Source organism: Harpegnathos saltator, unplaced genomic scaffold, assembly GCF_003227715.2.
Source record: "Harpegnathos saltator strain DR-91 unplaced genomic scaffold, Hsal_v8.6 scaffold663, whole genome shotgun sequence".
Classification (NCBI taxonomy): domain Eukaryota; kingdom Metazoa; phylum Arthropoda; class Insecta; order Hymenoptera; family Formicidae; genus Harpegnathos; species Harpegnathos saltator.
The window spans coordinates 1-16,506 of NW_020230497.1; the positions used below are offsets into that span (position 1 = coordinate 1).

Consider the following 16,506-nt stretch of genomic DNA (forward strand, 5'->3'; position numbering starts at 1 on the left):
CCCCAACCTCGGAATAAGTCTGAGCGGCCCCGGGACACCCCTCCACCTCCCGGGTACCATTAGGTTGTTCCCCATGGTGCACAGACCGGCGTGTGGGATCCTCCATCCGCACAGTCATGACCGTGATGAGGGATGAGGTTCTCTCTCCCTTTGGCTGCCGGAGCACCGGCGTGCAATGCCTCAGAGAGAGGGGTCCTCCTAGGACGCATCAAGGGTTCCCCGACCCCGACCTCAGAAAACATCCGAGCGGCTCGGAGCATCCCTCCACCACCCACGCCCATGGGGGACGATCCCCATGGGGTGGAGTCCTGGGTGAGTAATGGGTACATCCCTCCAGCCCGGTCTAACCATAACGGTCCAACCGAGGCAGCAGGAAAGGGTTTTTTTCTCTTCGGCTGCCGGAGCACCGGCGTGCAATGCCTCGGAGAGATAGGTCCCCTTCCTAGAGCGAGTGCAGAAGAGGCCATCCCTGTCGGCTGCCGGTGCATCGGCATGCAATGCCTTCAGGGGTGGTGATCTCCTCTCACCCGCTCTGTGACCATTCTGGTCCAAGACCAGGCTTGTCACCCTGCCCAGTCGGGTGCTCTTGGTCCAGTCCCTCAGTACAGACCACTCCGGCATGGTAGAACCTGCCAGGGCCGAAACCCCGCCGGCACAGCTCTGTACATCATTGATACCTTCAAGCCTCCCCACACGTCAAGGTGGCACCCTCGGGGAGGAATCACAAAGGATCATTTTTTTTTTTTTTTTTGACGAGGAGGAAATCCATCATGGATACCCTGACCCTCGGGGAAGGGCCAGGGTTATGCCGGACTCCTACCGGCTAAAACCTCCCCGGGTGGCGCTGCGAAGGGACTTGGGTCGGGGCCCCGGTGCCGCGTAACTGCTAATCGGGGCCCCGAGTCCAGGTTTGCACCTTCTGTCCCTGAGGGGCGGGGCGGGGGAGGGGGGAAGCCGACCCGAGGGTCCGCTTCGACCACCGCTCCCCAGGGGAAGGGGGAAGCCGGCCCGAGGCCCGCTTCGACCACCGTTCCCCTTTCCCACCCCTCACGCCTCGTCTCTTCGGTCGGGAAGGGGGAAGCCGGCCGAGGCCCGCTTCACCACCGTTCCCGACCAGACGAGGCGCCGCCAGTACACGTTGTGTGGCTGACTGACCCACCGTATCAGCCAGCCACCCTACGTTGGGAGGGTTAGTTGGGCACCGGGAGTCCCCGCCCGGTGCCCCACCCTCCCGCCCGGCGGTTGCGGGGAGATATACTCCCCTAGCCGCCGGGCTCTCCCCACCTCCGCGGAGGAATGGGGCGGGGGTCCTAATGACCCCCCTCCCGCATGTCCGATTGTCTATCGGACCTGCGATTGAGGGGGGAGGGGCATTTATTCCGATGATGCGTTACCATCGATGCCCTCTCCCCCCCTTATTGTCATCCGACACCCTTTTTTCGAGGGTGTCGGTGGTCTGCGGGTGGGGCCTGGGCCTGAGCCTCGACCCCCACCGCTCCCTTCACCCGTCGCTGCCATTGGTAGGGCAGCGAGGGGTGGCGGCGGCGGCGGTGCCACATCCACCCCAACTGCAGGGGCGGCAGCGTTGCTACCGCCGCCACCAGTGGGGCGAGCCTACGCAACGCCACCACCGCCACCCCTCTGTCTCTAATGAGGGCTCCCAACTGCCCCCTCCAGGTCGTTCTCCTTCCTCTCGCTCTCCTTTTGGAGGGGGAGCAGAGGGTGAGGGGGAGGAGGAGGTGGTGGAGGCTGAGCCCCCAGCCTCCTCAGTTCCTCCTCCTCCGAGGAGTCTGCGTCCCCCTCTCTGCTCCTGCTCCTCCCTCCCCTCCACTGACGGTGGCGGTCCCTCCGTCTTTTCCGCCTTCCTCTGCCTTCTGCTCTCCTCCTTTCTTCCTCGGCCTCCTCCTTCCGCTTCATCACCCCTCGCAGAAGGAGGTGAAAGCCTCCCACTTCTTTTCGCTCCCCAGTATCGCCCGGACTATACTGGGGAGCGAAAGGTCCGCGACCCTAACTCTCTCTCCACGACTCCGCGCTCGTTGCTCCAGGCCGGACACTCCTGGAGCGTGTGCTGCGCGGAGTCGTGGCCATGCCCGCAGTGGTGGTAGGCGGCTGTGCGCTCCTTTCCTATGCGGCACAGGTACTCACCGAAGCAACCATGCCCGGTGAGCACCTGCGCCGCCCTGAAAGTCAGGGCCCCATGGGCCCTTCCCACCCACTCGAGCAGGAAGGCCGGACGGCCTCGACGGTCCTCCTCCCGTACCTGGCATTGGCCAGATACCTCTGCCATCTTTCGAGGAGGATCCGTCGAGTCTGGTGCTTCATCTCCCGGATTGCCCTGGCGAGCGGTACGTCCGCCCCCCCTGCTCTTAGGAGCTCGCGCTTCCTGTCGTACATGCGTTTGTACGACAGGGCCACGAGCTCCATAGGGGGCATGCTCGCCAGGACTGTCGCCGCCACGCAGGAGACGGTACGGTAGCACCTCGCTACCCGGACCGCCAGCCCCCTTTGCACTCTGCGCAATCGCGCTTGCATCGGGCGACTGGCGGCTAGCGACTCGGCCCACACCGGTGCTCCGTACATGGCCACCGAGTTGAGGACTCCTGCGTGGAGGCGACGTGCCTTCATGTCTGGTCCCCCGACATTGGGCATTAACCTGCCCAGGTTGACGGAAATCATCCTGAGTCGGGGGACCAGTCTGCTAAGATGTTCTCTGAAGCACCAGGTGCCGTCCAGGGTGAGGCCCAGATACTTCATCTGGGCCTCTATGGGGACCTTGAATTGGCCTATCCTGACATGGGCCTGGGGTGGCTTCATGCCCTTGGCGTGTAGGAAGATCGCCTCGGTCTTCCTTTCCGCCACCACCAGGCCCAGGTTGCGGATGGAGCGCACAACCGCCGCCACCGCTAGGTTCGCGGTGTGAACGGCTTCCCCCCAGTCTCTCCCCTCGGCCAGGACGAGCGTGTCGTCTGCGTAACACAACGTGCTACAGCCGGGGGGGAGGGCTGTCCGGAGGACTGAGTCGTACCCAATGTTCCAAAGCAGGGGCCCCAACACAGACCCCTGTGGGACCCCACGACTCATCCCCCTCTCTCGTACCGTGCCATCGGCGTCCGTCCACATGAGACGCCGACCCCGGAAGTAGTCCTCTATGACGGCCGTGAGGTAGGGTGGGAAGCGGAAATAACCTCTCATCGCTTGCACCACCCTACCCCAGGGCAGGGTGTTAAACGCATTCGCGATATCTAATGATATCGCGACTGCCACCCTGCCCTCCGACACTATGGCCCCCGAGAGGGACTTCAGATGCAATACCGCATCTATAGTTGATCTGCCATCTCGGAAGCCATATTGGCCGTCACCTAAGTCAGGACCCTCTCGGGACATATGCCTCTTGAGGCGGGCCGCTATTATACTCTCGAAGAGCTTGCCCGCCTCATCCAGGAGGCATATGGGCCGGTACGCGGAGGGGGAATCCTCCGGCTTGCCCTCTTTTCAGAGGAGGACCACGTTGGCCCTCCCCCAGACTGGGGGGAATCTTCGTTCCCTCATGGCCCTTGTAAAAAGGCGCGCGAGCCTGTCGCTCATATACCCTGAGGCCAGGGTGAGGACACGGCCGGGGATACCATCGGGTCCCGGAGCTTTTCTGCTCTTGACCCTATTGGTAGCCTCGGCCACCTCCTCCTCGGTGACTCCCGGAACCTCCCCCTGTTGTTCGGGGGATGGGGTTACGTACTGGGTGATGGGGTTGTCCCCCCCAACCGGGAATAGGGTCCCCATCACCCGTCCCAGGAACCGGGAGTCAAGCGTCTCCGTCAGAGGGGGCGCCCATGGTCTCAGCTTTTGCATGACCATCCTGTATGGGCGCCTTCACGGATCCGCGTCTAGCGAGAGGAGGAGGTCGTCCCACCCCTTTCCTCTGGCCACCCCTATGGCGTTCCGGAGTTCTTTGGCGGCTGCGCAGAACTCCAGCCGGGCGGCCAGAGTGACCTCAGGGTCCGCGTCCCAACCCACTGCTCGGAATGCGCGCCTGAGGTGGACCGACCTCCGCCGCAACGCGGCAATTTGGTCAGTCCACCACCAGGCGCATCGTTTTGGGCAGGCCCTGACTCTGGGCATGGAGGCATCGCACGCGAGTGCGAGAACCTGCATAACCTCCATGACCTCAGAGTCAAGGTCCTGCCCTTCCTTCCACTGTGGCCAGGTGGAGTCCATCAGGGAGATCTCCAAGTCCTCCCTGTTTAGCTGGGCCAGAGCCCATCTACCGGGCCGGGGTCCGTCCGTATTGCGGGGCCGTAGGCCATCGGGGGTGACGGAGAGCTCCATCTCTATTATGAGATGGTCAGACAACGATTCTAGCTCCTCCGCCACCCTCCAGGTCCGCACCCTTCGCAGGGCCGAGGGGGTTGCCCAAGACATGTCGATAATAGACTCTCACCTCGACCCCACGAACGTAGATTTTTTGCCGTCATTCATAATGTGCAGACCTAGGCCCACGGCCCAATCCGCTGTTACCTCCCCCCTCCTGTCATCGCTCCGGGAGCCCCATAGCTCCGACTTGGCGTTGAAATCGCCGGCGACAATGACAGGACCCGGGAGATGTCTCTTGATGACATCTCCCATTTCTTGGAGCCTGGACTTGTAATCAACCAAGCCCAGGCTCTTTTCTGGGAGGAGGTATACCCCGACCACGGTGACGACTCCCCACCTGGCCACAACGAACCCCCTACCTCGGTCCAAGTACTTGGCAGGGGGTGAGCTGTCGCTCGCCTTCCAGACTATAGCGACAGAGCCCACCTCGTCCCCGAACCATCTATGGTTTCTGGGGACATGATGGGGCTCTGCCGCTATACCTAAGCCTGCACCGCGCTCCGTCATTGTGTGCTCGAACAAAGGGAGCGCTTGACGGGCGCGGTGCAGGTTTCCTTGTAACAGTTTAGTGTCCATTGTTCTGTTCTGTTATGACAACTATCTTCTCTCCCGGCTGTTCGCCGTCGGTATCCTCACTCTCAGCTGGTCTCGCTCTTTTTTCTGCTCTCTTCTCCTCCACCTCCATCTTCCCATCATCAATGGGGGTCTGAGGGGGAGGTGGAAGAGGTAGGAAGGTTCTTCTCCTCCTTTGAGGAAGCGGAGGTTGGGGTTCCGGCTCCTGGTTTACCCCCTCCTCCGCCTCCTTTCCTTCCTCGGTCTCCTTCCTCTTCTCCTCTGAGGATGCGGGAGGGTCTCGTGGCGGCGGTGCGGTCGCCCATACCCCCTACCACCGCATCCCCAGAGATTTTCTTCTTGCCCTTGGGGGGACGGCAGGATGGTCCCTCCATTCTATGTCCCGATTTTACACCTGCCTCCTCACAGATTTGACACCTGGCTCTTGAACTGCAGTCCCGAGCCAGGTGTCCGGGTTCTCCGCATCTGTAACAGTTGGCTCTCCTATCACTGTTATTTGTGCAATTAATCTGCACGTGCCCTCTTTCCAAGCATTTAAAGCATTGGAGTGCCCTTGCCTGTAGAAGTTCTACTTTGGCCTGCGTCCAGCCTATTTTAATGTTGCCTGTTTCTGCAACCCTCTTGGCCGCCGCGAGGGGGCACTGTACCCATAATGTCCTGTAGTTATTCCAGGCCATTTTTATACTCCCAGTCTTTACTTCTCCTACTTGACATCCCCCTATCTTAGCCACTGCCTCCGCCGCTTCGCTCTCCGAGGTGGATATTTCCAGCCCTTTGAGTCTCAGTTCACCCATTTTCTGCGCCCTGCTTACTCTTGCCCTGTCTGTCAAGACCTCCTTAAGTTTGTCCGCCAATAGGTCCGCCAGCTTACTCCTTTCTTCGCCGGGTATCTCGAGCACAAGTGCTCCGGTGGCCCCTACTCTGGTTTTTATCTTCTCGATACCCATCCCGGTTAGATCTATCTTCCTCTTTGCTTCAGCTAGCAGGTCCTTGTATTGTCCTTTTTCGGCGGTGATTGTTACTGCCGCTGTGTTGGGGACTCTTCTCTTGTTCTTTTTTCCTTCTTTCTTTTCGGAGATTACCACCTTTTTTATTATTTCTTTCCTCTTTTGCTCTTCTTTCTCCCTCCTCTTTTCTCTTCTGCCCACCACTTTCGCCCACAATTCTTGTGGTGTAGGTGCCTCCTCCTTGCCATGTTGTGCTTGTTGTTCCTTTCTTTGTAATCTCGTGGGCGGAAGTTGGGGGTACTCTTTGATGTAATTGTTTCCCCCGTATTGTGCCCTTCCTTGATCCCCTATTTCTTTTACCTCTCCTTTTCCTTTGTTTCCTTTGTTTCTCCCGGTCCCTTGTTTGGGAGTTTCCTGTGATTTCCATTCGTTCAGGGCCTGGAACACCATCCTGGACACTTCCTCTCCCAGTCCCTTCTTTCCTCCTTTTACTGGATCCTCCCTCCTTTCCATCCTAACTTTAGTATTCAGGAGGACATTTTCCCTAATCTTGGGACCTGCTTCTCCTGTTTTTGCGACCCTGCCTTCCCTCACCGGGCGTCTCTTATCCTTTGGAATCAGTCCCTTTTGGATCTCTATTACTCCAATCGGGACTTCCTCCTCCTCCACCATGTCCACCATAGGTGGGGTGATCGCCCTTTCTTTCTCCTTTATGTGGATCAGGGGCGAGGGAGCACCCGCCATATGTTGCAGCGCCTCCTCCACACCCTGACCCACGTTTCCCAGGTGCTTCGGGGGCGGGGAGAATACCGCTGCTGCTTGCAGCGGTGTCTCCCTTATACCCCGAAGCATTTCCTTCACTTCCTCCAGTTCCTTTCTTACTTCCCTCAGCGATGTTTTCAGATTCATATTCTCTGTTCTTAACTCCTCTATCAAGTCCAAGTTGTTTCCGCATCTGTCCTGTGCCATTTGCATGGCCATGACATTTGTTCCTGCTGTTATCGCCGCCGCAGCGTCCCTGAGTACCTTCACGTGCGTACCTTTGAGGCTCTTAGATTTTTGTGAGAATCCCAGAACCTTGCTAGATGCTTCCAAAATAGACGCCGTTATGTCTCGGAAGGGGGCCTACTCTAGATGTTCCGTTATTCTTTTAATCTCTGCTTTGTATTTTCTATTGAGGTGCAATCCTGAAACTCCTCCATTGGATTTTCCATGCCTTTAAGCAGAAATTCTTCTTTTTTTTGTTCTACAATGGCCTGCTTTCTTGCCATGAACTCTTTCTTGAGGCGATATCCCCCTGTCGTCTCTGGCCTGCCCCTGCCTCTGGTGGCCTTCTCAACGAGACGCTCCTCGTCCGTATTTCCGTCTTCGTCCCTGGGGATATCCCATTTCCCTTCTTTTTTCTTGATGATTTTTTTGCCATCATCAGAGTCCTCTTCCCTGGAGGTGGCAAACGGCGTCGACTCATCAGCTCTGATAGGCGATCTAGATCTAGATCTGTCGCTGTCGCAGATCTCTTCCGCCTTCTTAGCCTTTTGGGCCTTACCACTCCTAAGCCCCTCCCTTCTTACCGTAGACTGGCTTTTGCCAGCTCGGCTTCTCGTGTCCTTTGTACTAGCCTGGGTCGTCATATTCAGTTCCGAATCCGATGAGTCAATATTTGAGGAGGTTAAAAATTCAGTCATTGTGGTCTCAAACCCACCACCCTGCACGGCTCCGGTGCCCGGGCATGCCCGCATCCCCTCGGAAAGGGAGAGCCTCCGAGTTCCCCCGGAGGAGCACCATATGGCACTGGCCGACGGAATATTACATCGCCGGCACTGGCCTCCCACCCCCCTACACGCGCCCTGACCACCATTTCTGGTGGCCAGACCGCTTTCGGGGGTCCCACACCTCCGACAATGTGGGCACCGTGCAGAGCGCCGCCACGCGGGGGGCTCCATGGATGGAGATAGTTCACCGGTGTCGCACCCCACCGGGAACGTCTCCCCCATGGCAGCCAGCGTGCTCGCGCCGCCCGAGGGTCCGCTTTAGGGTGATGCGATCGCATTCCCTTGGGCACAGCACACAGGGGCTCCGGCCCCGCCTCGGAATACGTCCGAGCGGCCCGGAGCACCCCTCCACCCCCCGGGTACCGTGAGGGGTTCCAAACCCTCACGGTGTGCAGACCCGGGTGTGGGTACCTCTCTCCGCCTGGCCGTGGCCAGGACGGATGAGGGAGAGGATCGTTCCCTTTGGCTGCCGGAGCACCGGCGTGCAATGCCTCCGGGAATGAGTCCTCTGGTTGGCGCATGAGGGTGTCTCGACCCTGACCTCGGAATACGTCCGAGCGGCCCGAGACACCCCTCCACCCCCCGGGTACCATGGGGCAAGCCCCATGGTGTGCAGACCCGGGTGTGGGTTCCTCTGTCCGTTCGACCGGGGCCGAACGGGTGAGGGAAGTCGGAGAGTCCACCTTCGAGACGAAGGTGGGGTCCTCTCCCCTCGTCACCCTAGGGTGCCCCGACCCCGACCTCGGAATAAGTCCGAGCGGCCCGGGACATACCCTCCACCCCCCAGGTACCGTGGGAATTGTCCCACGGTGTGCAGACCCGGGTGTGGGATCCTTCATTCGCCCAGCCGTGGCTGGGACGAGCGAGGGAGAGAGGTCCTCCCCTCTTCGGCTGCCGGAGCACCGGCGTGCAATGCCTCGGAGGGTGCGACCTCTCAGGACGCGGTAGGGTACCCCGACCCCGACCTCGGAAACGTCCGAGCGGCCCGGAGTACCCCTCCGCATCTCAGGCACCACGGGGGAGGAGGATCCCCATGGGGTGGAGCCCTGGATGCGGGTACGTCCCTCCGCCCTTGTCTAACCGTAACGGTCCAACCGAGGCGGGAGGAAAGGGTTCTCTCTCTTCGGCTGCCGGAACACCGGCGTGCAATGCCTCGGAGAGAGAGGTCCCCTTCCTGGAGCGAGTGTGGAGGAGGTCATCCCTGTCGGCTGCCGGAGCACCGGCGTGCAATGCCTTCAGGGATGATCTCCTCCCACCCGCTCTGTGACCATGCTGGTCATGGGCCAAGCTGGTCACTCAGCCCGGTCGGGTGCTCTTGGTCCAATCCCTCCGTACAGACCACTCCGGCATGGTAGAATCTGCCAGGGGCCGAAACCCCCGCCGGTACAGCTCTGTACATCATCGGGACCTTCAAGCCTCCCCACCACGTCAAGGTGGCACCCACGGGGAGGATCACAAAGGATCAGACACAAGGAAGAATGTCAATAACGACTGACCACAGCATAGTGCTTTATAGTGCTTTATTTTTAAAATTAATTTTAATTATTTTCTTTATTATTTTTATTATTTTTGTGAGAGATTGTGTGAGAGAAAGAGTATGTTAGTGAGAGATTGTAAAAGAGTGAATAATATGAGGGGGAGGAGAGTGAGGGAGAGTGTGAAAAAGTGAGAATGTAAGATAGAGTGAGTGTGAGAGAGAGGGAGAAAGAGAGAGAGAGGAAGACAGAAAGAGAGAGGGAGAGAGAATGTGAGAGAGAGAGAGAGAGAGAGAGAGTGTGTGTGTGAGTGAGGGATAGTATAAGTGAGAAGAGTGTGTGGGAGAGAGAGAAGTGTGAGGGAGAGAGTGTGATAGGGTGAAAGTGTGAGAGAAAGAGTGTGAAAGAGAGAGGCGGTGATATATATATAGGGTGTTTAAAACAACCTTCCATTATTAAAAGTATAAAATCCTGATAAAATTCTAAAACAACTTTTTCTCTTGCAAAATTTTGGCAAAAGTTTAGATTTTAAATTATTAACAAAAACAGTAGACCTATTGCGGGTCGAGTACGGGAGGTAGATAGGTGCGGCGCAACTCACCGTCAGACGTGGGCGTTAACGCGGAGTACCCGCAGCAATCAGCTGATCACACTACACATGTTATACACTAGCTACGTTCCAATATTTATTGCCAGCATAAAAATCTGTATTTCCTGTGACGTTAGGTGATTGTGATAACTGGCAAAAATTTTGGAAAACAGCCAGGATTGTACGCGCACACACATGCAAGCACGTGCTTAGTTTGTCCCAGTCTTTCTGTCTCTTTCTCACTCATTTACTCGTATTCATTGCACGACCAATGCGAAGCGGCGGTCGTGCGTGGTGGGGATGGACCAATGGACATCCCGCGACGATCGTATAAATGCGTTGAAACAATCGATGCGTTAATCAATAATCCTGCGGTTATTGGAAGCGTTAACGTCAAGACGATATGGCAGCATACACGAACGAATAATATTATGACATGCTATTGACACTCGGAGCCTGTCACGGCCAGGTCGCCGCTGCTGCTCGAAGGTACGCCGAGCTGTACCCCAACCGAGCAAGACATCCGTCGCACCACGTTACAGATACAAAATACAGATTTTTATGTTGGCAATGAATATTGGAACGTAGCTAGTGTGTAACATGTGTAGTGTGATCAGCTGATTGCTGCGGGTACTTCGCGTTAGCTCACACGTCTGACGGTGAATTGCGCCGCACTTGTCTATCTCCCGTACCCGACCCGCAATAGGTCTACAATTTTTGTTAATAATTTAAAATCTAAGCTTTTGCAAAAATTTTGCAACAGGAAAAGTTGTTTTAGAATTTTATCAGGATTTTATACTTTTAATAATGGAAGATTGTTTTGAATCACCCTGTATATATATACAGGATGTCCGGAATGTGATCATTAATATTTTGTGTACTGTTAGAACTCGTTAAAACAATAAAAAAAGTCCTGTGCTATTTTACAATTTTTTCAATATTTATTCCGTAATTAATTAAAATGTATAAACGAATGAGCGCACGAGAAAGCGAAAAGACGGGCTCTGTGTATAAGAAGATGGCTTACCTCGCGCGGCAAAAAACAACCATAAGCGACAAGAGGCATGCGCGCGCGACGAGGAGCGAGCGAGCGCGAACGACGAGCGAGCGAGCGCAAGCAACAAGAGGCGGCCACCCAGCACTCTCTACGCGCTCATTGGCTCACATGTTTCAATTAATAACTCGATAACTATTGCTAATTTGACATTACGGTACATGACTTTTCTTCTCGGCTACACCCAATCTACCAGTACACAAAATATTAATGATCACATTCCGGACACCCTGTAGAGAGAGAGAAAGAGAGAGAGAGGGAGAAAGAGAGAGCGAGAAAGCTTAAGATGGTCTAGAATAGAAATGTTAAACGTCGAAATTTTCATTGGTTAGACGGTTACGCATTACTATGCAGAAAATATGTGTAATGGAATTTTAAACTGTAAATAGAAATGTTAAACGTCGAAATTTTCATTGGTTAGACGGTTACGCGTTACTATACAGAAAACATGTGTAATGGAATTTCAAACTAACTTAGTTATTTAATGTGTTGCTTACAGGTGTCAGTTGATAATAGATAAGTGTATGTCTATACCGTGCTTTAAGAAGATGTAAGCTCTAAGCTGTAAGTGTTAAGTGACTGTATGTAAGTGTTAAGTCATTTCTGTCTCTAAGACACTCTCGCGCAGTATTTAAGCTTTAGCCGTTAGATCTAAGCGAATTGCGCAAAACTCAATTCCTACGGCCTAAAGCGTAGAGCTTAAAGTCGACATATAATTTTCAGCCAATCAGCGAAGAGGACGTTTTGTCGTGTCAAAAAGAATACACCGTCGATCGTGGATATAACCTCGCTCGCCGATATAATCTTCGATTTTGTACTCCATATATTTGTAAAAGATGCACATTCCACGAACACAACACTGTTGTTAGCAGGAGAGCTTGATGTAAATCCATCTTGGTTATGTAGAAAGTGAAGAAACTGCGTGTTTACAAACGCATTATCACCAACCATCAAGTCTGAATAACCCTTCTCTCATTGGCTGATATACGTCACGTTTTACGCCTTACGTTTTATATTGTGGATTACAGTCTTTAAGATTTATTTAACAGTTTTCAGCTTACAGCTTGGAGCTTACGGCTTAGAGATAAAATATTTTCTTAAAGCGAGGTTGTAGACATACACAAAGGGTAGTCTACAATAAGACTCCATAATATTATGGAGTCGTCTGCTATATGGGACGTTGTCATCGCGCGAGGTTCGTTTTGCGTTAGACGGTTACCCAGGTTACGAGTGTAATATTTTTCGCGTTTGACAGTTATTCATCCAGAATATGATTATAGTGTTGAAGTGAATTTATATGTGAGAAAGTATAATTTTGTAAGAAAGAAAAATTGAAGAAGAAAAAGAAAAGAAGAGATAGGAAGGAAGAAAAAAGAAAAGGAGGAAGAGGAGAAGGAGAAGGGAAAGAAGAAGGAGCAGAAATAAAGGTATGTATAATTTAATATCTTACCCTGACAGTATTAATGTCTAAAACCGAGACATATAGCTGGATACAGATTTGAGCATGAACGCGCATGAGGCAAGCTGAGGCTACACCGAAATGCCTTGGATTGAAAATTGAAGTCTCCGTATGAGAACGCATAAGGCAGGTTGAGGCAACTGTTCGACGTTGCTCCGGTCGTTCGGAGTCAGCAGTTTTGTCCTTCATTTTTCGTGTCGTGTGCGTATCTTCCTTACGCGTGCTCGAGTGCGTCCAAACTGAGCACGAATTATCTTTGATGGACCGACAGCGCTCAGTTCGGTCCGAGCCCGTGCGGCGAATCATCCGAGGCAATCTGTTGCGCCTCAGACCAACGTCCACACTTGCATGCTTATGCGGCCTCGGCTAGGCTCATGCGCGTTCGTGCTCTTAAATCTGTATCCAGCTTTAAACGTCTTTAAGAGATATTTAGGAGACGTCTTAAAGACGTCTTATGTCCCTGTTCTGGACATTCTATTTGGGGTGTGCTGTTTGGGATATTGTTGGCGATTCGATCACGTCGTCGCTCTTTGTTTCGACAGAATCGAGGATTCTCGATGCCACGAGATATCCTGCGTGACTCGCGCGTGAGCACGCCGTGCGTGTTTTGCTACCGGACACCGCGTCGTTGTTGTCACGGTTTGTCAGCGTGTGACTGCCAAATCTGGCAACGTTTTAGATAATAGCGGTTAACGTCTCATCTCCGAGCGACATAAAAACTAAAAATAAATGTAAGATCGAAGTGACGAACGTTTTCGGTTCCTCGCTTCGATCAGATCTTCTCTTCGCACGACACCGCTCGCAAGTAATATTTCAGTTCGTTCCGCTCCGTTTTTCCGTTCTGTCAAATCAGCAACTCGACCGCTCCGGTCGAACCTCATTGGACGAAATACGGTTGTGGCTGCAACATATTGCGCTTCGAACGGACGTACTACGGCCGATCATATTCACCGCAGATTGTTAAAGACTTATTTTATATTTTTTTATAATAAATTTGGGATCTCGGGTTCAAGTGGTGCTTGCGCTCCAATTAGCGAGTATCGGCCTCTCGGCACCTCGACGAACATCGAAGCCAGGATAAAAGAAAAGGAGGAACGATCCCATGAAACAAAAGAAGTCAGTGTCTTCCTTTCAATTTGAATCCCATGCTCATTGCTGAGCGGTCCCGGTCTCTTGTTCGCTTAGCCAAAGGGCGAACAGATATATTATACTTAATATTCGCGCGTCTTGCGCGTTCTTGGTCTCTCTCTCTCTCTCTCTCTCTCTCTCTCTCTCTCTCTCTCTCTCTCTCTTTCTCTGTCTGTCTATCTCTCTCTCCTCTCTCTCCTCTCTTTCTCCCTCCCTCCCTCTCCTCTCTTTCTCCCTCCCTCCCTCCCTCTGATTCTCTCTCCCCTCCCCCTCCCCCTCTCTCTATGCCTCTGTTTCTTTTCCCCTTTCTCTGTCTCTCTGTTTCTCTGTCTCACCCCCTCTCTCTCTGTCTCTTTCTCTGTCTCTCTCTCCGTCCTCTTTTTGTCTCTCTCCCTCTCCTTCTCTCTCCACTCTCTTTGTCTCTTACTGTCTCTTTCTCTGCCTCTCTCTCTCTCACTCACTCACTCTCTATCTGCCCCCTCTCTCTGTCTCTTTGTTTCTCTGTCCCCTCCTCTCTCTGCCTCCCCCTCCTCTCTTTCTGCCCCCCCTCTCTCCCTCTATTTGTCTTTCTCTTTCTCTGTTATTCTACCCAGACAGCACTAATGTTCAAAACCGGGACATAAGACGTTTCTAAAAGATGCTTAGTAGACGTCTTAAAGACGTCTTATGTCCCAGTTTTGGACATTTTGTTTGGAGTGTGCTGTTTTGGATAAATTTCAAATACATGCGTCTTTCGCGTTCTTGGTCTGTCTCTCTCTCTCTCTCTCCCTCCCTCTCTCACTCTCTCTTTCTTCCCCTCCCCCTTCTGCCCTTCTATTTGTCCCTCTCTCACTCATGTCATTGGATTATAGGATCGTATACTGTAGGAATGAATTGGATCTAAAATCAACCAAAAGCATGTTAAAGTTGAGACTTCAACCTTTAATTTAAATAAAAGTCGTCTTACGACTATTTATCGCTAAGTAGTCAGTGTTCAAAGTTGAGTAATTTTTAGAGTAAATTTTTTGATGACATAATTTTTTTAAGTATTGTATATATATACATATTTTTAACATAATTTGTGTTACAATTATAGATTGCACGATTCAAAGAAAGACAAGAGACCAAGATAGAGAGAGGAAAAAAGAAGAAAAGAAAAAGTAGAGCAGGAGAACGAGGAGGAGGAGGAACGTAAATAAAGGTACATGTTGAATATTTACTGTTTTCATGTAGTTTTGAAATTAATGTAACAGCAATGTGCAGTAGTTATTCATTATTGAAAAATTTGTTATTACTGCTATTAATTCTGAAAAACTATTTGTTACCATCATCATTATAATTTGGAAAAGTAGGGGATTATTATAAATTATTATTATTATTATTATTATTTGGTAAAAACTGTACTAAATCATTATTTTTTATAATTCATTATTTTTTGAACAACATTAATGTTAATAAATAGTTTTTACAGAATTAATAGTGGTGATAGTAAGTTTTATAATAAGTAATGAGTAAGTATTGTGCAGTGCTGTTACGTTTTTTTGTTTGTAATTATTTATTAAAGACATTAATCATTTAATATATTTTGTTACAGTTATAGATTATACAATTTAAAAATAGAGGAAAGAGCAAGGAAGAGAGAGAAAAAAAGAAAGAAAAAAGAAGGAAGAACAGGTGAAAGAGAAGGAGCATAAATAAAGGTACGTGTTAAGTTTTTACCGTTTTCATTAAGTTATGATGATCCTTTTCTTGATAGTTTGATGTTGCTTATTTCCTGATAAAAACGACACCAATTTAGTATTTTTTATAATAATTCACTACTTTTTAAATAATACTAATGGTAATAAATAGTTTTTACAGAATTGGTAGTGGTGATGGCAAGCTTTTCAATAAATAATGAACAACTATATGCGTATATTATTCACTTTAAATGCAAATGTTACAGTAACAGAATTATATTTTTTGTATAATAGTAATAAATATGACAAGAATTTTTATGATTAAATTGTGAATACATGTAGAATACATGTGCATGAGATAAGCGATATTGTTCGGAACAAGACCGAACATATGATAGCTCCGGAGAGCTGGCTGGAAATATGGGATCGCAGAGCGACGTCCGCCTGCGTCCAGGCTCGCTCGAGTCCGCTCGACGACCGACCGGTCGTCCTGATCAAAGGCCTGGGCCTCGCAAGGCGACCACGGACCCTGCTGATCACGCAACGTCGCGCGCCGACGCACCGCGCTCAGGGACGGCGGCGAAGCGATCGCGAGAGAGAGAGAGAGAGAAAGAGAGGACACGCACGCAATGATGGATAGACGCCGAAGTAAAACGCAACGAACACAGTAGTCGCAATAGAGTGTCGCAGAAGTAATGTTGTAAACGCAAGTGGAACAACGCAAGAGAACGACGCAACTATGTACAAGCGAAACAACGTCGCTTACGCAAGTCCCGCAGGACACACGTCCGTGACGTCAACGGTGCGCGGCACCCGAAGCACGCCAAGGACGTGCAACGAAACGACCTCCGTCGTTTCGGATGGCCTGCCCTTCCGGACGTAACGGCCAATAGCCAGCCACGGTCCCGAGGACGCGTGGAAATGGAGCTCGAGAGCTCCGGCTCGCAGGACGACCAAGTCGCTCCTGCGAGAAAGCCAAGTTCCCAACGGACACTTGGACGAAGGAGCGCGAACGCTCTAGGACTGCGACCGAGCCGCTCCAAAATCGCCAAGGCCCCCTACGGACACTTGGGCAACAAGGGAGCTCGAAGCTCCGAGGAGACGGTCGAGTCGCTCCTAAGATCACGGCAACGCCGTGAGTCCGAGATCACAACGAGATTCGAACCATTAGCCTCAACCCAGCAGGATGTATCGGCGCCACCTTCAACTCAGCAGAGTATATAGAGCAGTGGTTAGAATCTGAAACGAAAGACCGATCGCCCTAGGAAGCCTAGAAAGCGCGTCGGTAATCACCAGTAACACGATGCACTAACGCGTAGCACTACTTGCTACCCAAAACTGGCCAGGCAGAAAACAAGGCAAGGCAAGGCCCAGGCACCGCGCGCCTAGTTATATATCCGGGCGGTCGAATCTTGCCCGCGGGCAGCGGAATCGCGAGCCGCGCCGTGTAGCGGCCGCGGTTGGACCTAGTGGGGGTCCCGCG

General features: G+C 52.2%; 2 protein-coding genes across 2 annotated transcripts; both read right to left on the minus strand.

The window, feature by feature from the left end:
• Nucleotides 1-2,260: 2,260 nt before the first annotated feature.
• On the minus strand, nucleotides 2,261-3,852 carry LOC112589939 (uncharacterized; the record flags this gene model as incomplete). Its single annotated transcript, XM_025305016.1, has 4 exons — nucleotides 3,624-3,852; nucleotides 3,097-3,488; nucleotides 2,750-2,943; nucleotides 2,261-2,677 (listed from the first exon to the last, which is right to left on the minus strand). Coding segments are annotated over exons 1-4 (1,232 nt in total), but the record flags the coding sequence as incomplete, so codon positions are not given.
• A 15-nt stretch (nucleotides 3,853-3,867) lies between these two features.
• On the minus strand, nucleotides 3,868-7,627 carry LOC112589940 (uncharacterized). The gene is made up of 5 exons (XM_025305019.1): nucleotides 7,157-7,627; nucleotides 6,090-7,013; nucleotides 5,249-6,008; nucleotides 4,436-4,922; nucleotides 3,868-4,384 (listed from the first exon to the last, which is right to left on the minus strand). Exons 1-5 carry the CDS (start codon nucleotides 7,625-7,627, stop codon nucleotides 3,868-3,870), a joined length of 3,159 nt encoding a protein of 1,052 aa, XP_025160804.1.
• Nucleotides 7,628-16,506: the final 8,879 nt, after the last annotated feature.